General features: G+C 43.8%; 1 protein-coding gene across 2 annotated transcripts; it reads left to right on the top strand.

Annotated features, from left to right (window-relative positions):
• Positions 1-701: 701 nt before the first annotated feature.
• LOC113888899 (non-secretory ribonuclease-like) lies at positions 702-1,607 on the top strand. 2 transcript variants are annotated; one of them, XM_027535862.1, is made up of 2 exons: positions 702-778; positions 946-1,607. In XM_027535862.1, exon 2 carries the CDS (start codon positions 951-953, stop codon positions 1,425-1,427), a length of 477 nt encoding a protein of 158 aa, XP_027391663.1. In that variant the 5' UTR covers positions 702-778; positions 946-950; the 3' UTR covers positions 1,428-1,607. The 2 variants fall into 2 exon arrangements, with proteins under 2 accessions (XP_027391663.1, XP_027391664.1); XM_027535863.1 differs by having other exon boundaries at positions 710-771.
• The last annotated feature ends 4,791 nt before the right edge of the window (positions 1,608-6,398 follow it).

Below are 6,398 nucleotides of genomic sequence, written 5' to 3'. Positions count from 1 at the left end.
ATCTTACAGACTTTCTTTTAGGTGTTTAAGGTTATGCTACTTCACAGGAAGTGAGAGCAAAAATCAGGCCAGGCTAAAAACAAAAGAAAGTGAATTCAGTGCATGGGAAGCAGGAAAAAAAAAAGACAACAAGAACAGAAACTCATAGATGCAAACTAATTGCTTATAGGATTTTGTGCAATGAGAAATCCAGAGCTCAATTTTCCAGCACAGGGAGGTGAAGAGATAAAGAATATTTGGGTGAGAGGGAACCGGGACGATTACTAAAAATTAAACGGAGACCTGAATTCCTCTTGTGCAAACAAGCCTCCCTGACCCTTATTTGCTGAGTACTGGGCCTGCCTTTATGTACTTTAGTCTTTCAATGTGTTGCCCCCAAGCTAAGTTATAAAATCTAAGGCCATTCTGCAGCCAGTGATACTTTTTATCTGAAAGTCCAGACCCAGTGGCAGAGCTGGGCCCTGAACAATCCTAGATTGTTCAATTCTAGGCATCTGCCTAGAATTAGGTTTCCTACAAGAGAAGCAGCAGTGGTGTGTCCCTGGGGACACACAGATTGACAAATGATGAAACAAAGAGGCTCATTGCATGAGTGGGCCCTGTGCCAGTCTGCGGGTTTCTTCATGCCCTAGACTCGGAACCCTCATGCTTCTGCTGGCCCCACCCACAGGGACTGCTCTATATCTCCAGTCCCAAGGATGGGGGTACACCAGCTGCCCCTGAGCCCCAGGACATTCAGCTGGATCTGTTCTCACAGGAGCCACAGCAGAGGTACTGGGTAAGACAAGGAGCCCTAGGGCTGAATTTAGCGCCCAGAGCACAGGACAGACTTTGGGGTGAGGAGAAAGGAGCTAGAAACACAGTGACAGCCAGGGTCTGCTGGGTGAGTGAGGAGGGACTGTACTATTAGTTGCTGGGATGCAAAATATACCCTTCTTTTCACAGGAAACATGGTTCCAATACAGCAGGATTCTCGGCTTTGTCTCATTTTGCTGCTGGGGCTCTTGGGAATGGTGATCTCACTCCATGCCCCACCTGATACTTTAACCTGGGCTCAGTGGTTTGAGATTCAGCACATAAATATGGCCCACCCTCAATGCAATGCCGCAATGAGAGTGGTTAACGGTTACAGAATGGTATGTAAAAATAAAAATACTTTTCTCCACAGAACATTTGCTTATGTAGCTGGTATTTGTAACACCCCAAATGTAACCTGCTCTACATCAGGCAGGATGAACTGTCATAATAGCTCAGTCCAAGTGCCTATAACCTACTGCAACCTCACAAGAAAGGCAAGGAACTACACAGACTGCCGTTACCAACAGACAAGGGCATGGAGGATCTTCATCGTTGCCTGTGAGAACAGATCACCTCGGGACAGTCCCAGGTACCCTGTGGTTCCAGTTCACTTGGATAACATCATCTAAATTTGGGGTCAGCACTTTGGCCTGTGCTTACCTGCCAAGCCCCATGGTCATAGCTGCAGTCCTATCTCCTGATCTTCCCGGGAGACCAGCATCAGTCCTCATGGCACCAGCCCCCCTGTGCCCTTTAAGCTTTGCTCAGCTGAAGCTACATATGTACCCACAATAAACTGTACAACATTACACACAAGGCTCTGTCTGTCTGCTTGTGCCCTTCTGTCGTGTGGCTACATCCTGGTCTAGAGGCATTTCTCCTTCTCAACAGAGATTTGTGGGAAAATGAGAGACATGAGGATAAGAGGTTGCTGTGTCTTGAAGTTGTGCAGACTTTTCCTTCTCTCTGCTGTAGGGCAGGAAACCGAGGCTTCCATTCATAGCTGACTGTTTCAATATCAGGGGGCACAGAGTCCTCAGTAACTAGAAACAAATGTATTTTATTCTGATCGAAGAATCATACACTAAATGATAGCAGTAAACTATATGGTGTAAAAATGAAAAGAAAGGGGAATATCATAATTGTGATAAGACCAAAAGAATAAAGCAAATTTTAGGCTCAGAGATCCATTTTTAAATAAGTATATCAAATCTTCAGGTATGTATGGTCATCCTAGGGGTGGATCTGGAGTTTGAGTCTAATGTGGAATGATATAAAGTGTTCGGGTAGTACATGATCAGATTCTAGTACTACCTGGAGAAGGGGTGACACCCTTTTCTGAGAACTTCTATGCCCTGGAGGAGGCAGCAGCCTGTCATGTGGTGGAGAAGGTCAGGAAGGAGACCTGGAATGAGGCCCTCTCCCAAGGATCGGTCAGTGGCTCATTCACATTCAGGTCAGGAAGGGGCACAGGCTCCAGAACTCTGGAAATAGACTGACAGAAAGGGAGGCCGACAACGACAGCCCCTACTCTCCCTCCATCCCAGAGCTGCACTCAGGAATCAGTGAGGAGCAGGAAGGGAAAGCTCCTCACACACTGGGGTCAGGAGCAGCATTCAAGGGATTGCTTGGGAGACAGGCTGAATCTTTTGCAGGACTTCATGCAGAATAAAACAGAGGTGGCTTGTCATCAAATCTGTACCTCTGTCCTTGAGTCTGGTGTTTCTGACTTCCTTTATCTCAGCTCCTTTTCCAGCTCCAGATATATAGCAATTTCCTTTCCTCCCACCCCCCTCATATGATCATTCATTCTTGCTCTTGGTAGTACTGCACACACCAGCTGCACCGGAGCATCTTCTCTGGAGAAGCCATTGGAAGATTTGTTCCTCTGGTTGGAGTTATTGCATGGAGACCCTAGGTCTGGAAAATTCTGGAGCTCAGCAGAAACCACTGACTTCAGGTTAATAAACAGTGGAAAGACATGATTTCACTCTTCCAAATGCTTTGGAGTAACAGAAGGAGGAGTTGGAATACTGCAAGGCTGGAGTCACATTGGCCATGATGCAGGATGCGGTGAACCTTCTTGTCTCTACAGAGCATGTGTCTCTTCCCAGACATGGACACAGCCTCTCTAACAGTTAACTCAGCTGCCCCATCATTCTCTGCCTTGTGTCATCTTCCCCTCGCCCATCACTCATCCCTTCATTCACTCAACAGATAACCGATGTGCAGGTATTGTCTTCTAGGTAGTTTTCTAAGGTCGTGCGGATGCAATGTAAACACAGATACATTCCTGCCCTTATGGTGCCTCTTCTACTGAGAAGAATTGAACTTAGAAAATTATTTTTTTCAGGTGATAGGTGTCAGGGAGGAAAACTATACTGAGGAATACAATGTACAGCTATCTCTCGGTATCTTCAGGAATTCGTTCCTCAACCCAGAAGATTTCAAAATTCACAGATGCTCAAGTCCCTTATTAAAAAAGGGTAGGACTGTTGGCCCTCCACATCCACGGGTCTCACATCCACGCAGCAGGCCACCTGTAGTGGGTCTCAGTTAGTTCATAGAAATCAATCTGCAGTGTGGTTGTCAGGGACCCAAAAAGGAGTAAATTCTGAGCAATATGAGAAGTTGGTCATTCAGAAACTAAGGGGATAGTCACACCGAGAGAAAGCATTCAAAGGGCCTGACAAAACTGGAGCCTATTATACAGAGTGAAGTAAGCCAGAAGGAAAAACACCAATACAGTATACTAACGCATATATATGGAATTTAGAAAGATGATAACAATAACCCTGTGTATGAGACAGCAAAAGAGACACTGATGTATGGAACAGTCTTATGGACTCTGTGGGAGAGGGTGAGGGTGGGAAGATTTGGGAGAATGGCATTGAAACATGTAAAATATCATGTATGAAACGAGATGCCATTCCAGGTTTGATACACGATACTTGATGCATGGGGCTAGTGCACTGGGACGACCCAGAGGGATGGTATGGGGAGGGAGGAGGGAGGAGGGTACAGGATGGGGAGCACATGTATACCTGTGATGGATTCATTTTGATATTTGGCAAAACTAATACAATTATGTAAAGTTTAAAAATAAAATTAAAAAAAAAAAGAAAAAGAAAAATTAGTTTTACAGGACAAGAGCATTTTAATCATGAGCATTAATGATAGAGGGAAATGAGGCTCAGGTGCTTCATACCTGTGAAGATAGGTAAAGAGCAATTTCTTATGGGGTACCAATGGAGCATGTCAGATACTCTAATAATGTGACCTGAAGACGAGTCTGCCAGCTGTGCAGGAACTGTGGGACAGTCAGGAACTCATGCTACCCAGGCCAAATCCCAGAGGCAAGGGATAAGGTAATGGCAACACAGCAGAAGAAAAAGTGCAGATTTGGGATTCTGTTTTCAACTTCAAATGATCAGATTTTAATGAAGGATTCAAAGTGGAGGGAGAGGGGAACAGAGGAGACTTCCTTGTGGCAGGAAAATGTACCTTCATCCTCTCACAAAGCCCCTATTGTTCTCCCTCCCTGAACCACACTCTCCCTCCTGCCCTTAGGCTTCCCCCACCTTCTTCCTGCTATTTCCCTGTTCCTCAGCTTCCCCGGTTCCTGTGCTGAAGGTTGGGTTGGGGTCAGAGAGAGGTGGTGGCCCTAAAGCTTAAAAGTAGCTCATCTTTCTTAGGAGGCGTGAGGATTCAACGCAGAGCAAGGAAGGCTTCGCTTCCACCACCCTCTGTGATAGACATTCAAGATCTGGCTGCATTAAACCTGAGGCCAGCAGCACGGTGGCCACTATTAGAAAAGTTAATTGTCCACATCAGCATATTCCAAGGACACGTTCCTTGGGGTCCACTAGGCCTCCATTTCCAATTTTGTAAAATGCTCACAATAGTACCCAGTCTCAAAGGAGTCTTGGAGGAGTGAAAGTCGTTAGTGATTGCAACACACTCTGTAAGGTCCAGCATGAAGTGAACGGGCAGTTCACATTGTTACTGCTTGTGCTTTATGGTCTAACATCAGGAACATTGCAAAGCAAGTTCCTCTGGAGGGTACAAAGAGGGCTTGTCTCAAATGACCCTCAGATCAGAGCAAGAGGGTCCCAGGGTCAGGTCAGGAGATGTGAGAGGAGAGGAATCTGATCTAAACCCTGTGATTGGTTTTTGTCTGGAACTGAGATTTTACACACCGTGTTTCCACTTGAATCACATAAGGGAGAGAGACGGTGACAACATGGATGGACCTAGAGGGTATTACGTTTGGTGAAACAGCAGAGAGTGAAAGACAAATACTGTATGATGTCACTTATATGTGGAATCTAAACCGCAGATGAGCAAGCATAACAAAACAGAATCAGAGTCATAGATACAGAGAACAAACAGGTGTTTGCCAGAGGGGAGTACAGTGAGGAAATGAAAGAGCCAGGTGAGGGAGATTAAGGTGTACAAAATTCTAGCTATGAAACAAATGAGTCTCAGGTGCACATTTACGGTGTGGGGGAATATAGTCAAAAATTATGTAGTATCTTTGGTAACAAATGACAACTAGATGTCACGGTGTCCATTTTGAAATGTACAGAAATATCGAATCACTCTGCTGTGTATCAGGAGCTAACAGTGCTATAGGTCAACTATACTTCACACACAAACAAATGAAGCAAACTCATAGAAAGAGATTAGGTTTGTGGTTACCAGGGGTAGGGGATGAGAGCGAGGAGGAATTGGATGAAGATAGTCAATCTTCATCTTCAGGTTAAACTATTTTCAGATTAAAAGATAAATAAGTGCTACAGCTGTAATGCACAACATGATAAATACAATTAACACTGCTGTATGTTACATACGAAAGGTGTTAAGAGAGTAAATCCTAACAGTTCTCATAAAAAGGACAATTTTTTTCTATTTCTTTAATTTTGCATCCATATGAGATAATGAATGTTCACTAAACTTATTGTGATGATCACTGCATCACGTTTGTAGGTCAAACCATTGTGCTGTACACCTTAAACTTACGTAGTGCTGTGTGTCGATTGTATCTCAGTAAAATTTAAAGAAATAAAAAAGAGTGAGGCAAGGAGTAGGGAAGAGAGCACAGAAATTCTGTTCTCATCCCCAGTTCAAATTACCTATGAAACACAGCCTTTTTTGACACTAAAACTTTACTTATGTTATTAAACATAACTGTTTAAATGGATAACTGTTACTTGTGTCTGAAGTCTGAGTTACAATAATTTCATAAGGACAATGCCTACTTCAAAATTCTTAGTATTTCAAGGTATATTGAACTCAAAACTGGTGACATGAGAGAACTTAGTGAACAGGAACAGCAGGGTGATTAAAATGGAAAAGAATACTGAATAGATCAAATCATTCACATACTCCACTGAGTTAAAAAATGTGACCCACAGCACACCATATGGACATTACCAAATCTGAACTTATCAAAAATTCAGTCTCACCTGGAAGGTGAAATTTGTCTGGAGGGGAATCAAGAGCTTTAGTGGCAACTGATAATGAGAAAGAATGAATTCTTCATTTCCTTTTTAACAAAATGTGAGAGCCTTTTGCCACAGTTCTTTCATTGTGAGCAG

Source organism: Bos indicus x Bos taurus, unplaced genomic scaffold (genome assembly GCF_003369695.1).
Source record: "Bos indicus x Bos taurus breed Angus x Brahman F1 hybrid unplaced genomic scaffold, Bos_hybrid_MaternalHap_v2.0 tig00003011_arrow_arrow_obj, whole genome shotgun sequence".
NCBI classification, from domain to species: domain Eukaryota; kingdom Metazoa; phylum Chordata; class Mammalia; order Artiodactyla; family Bovidae; genus Bos; species Bos indicus x Bos taurus.
Note: the sequence above shows the minus strand (reverse complement) of the source record. Positions and strands in the feature narration are given on the sequence as shown.

What these genes read in the sequence shown, in the direction of transcription:
- LOC113888899 (XM_027535862.1), top strand. Translation starts at nt 951, where the DNA reads ATGGTTCCAATACAGCAGGATTCTCGGCTTTGTCTCATTTTGCTGCTG.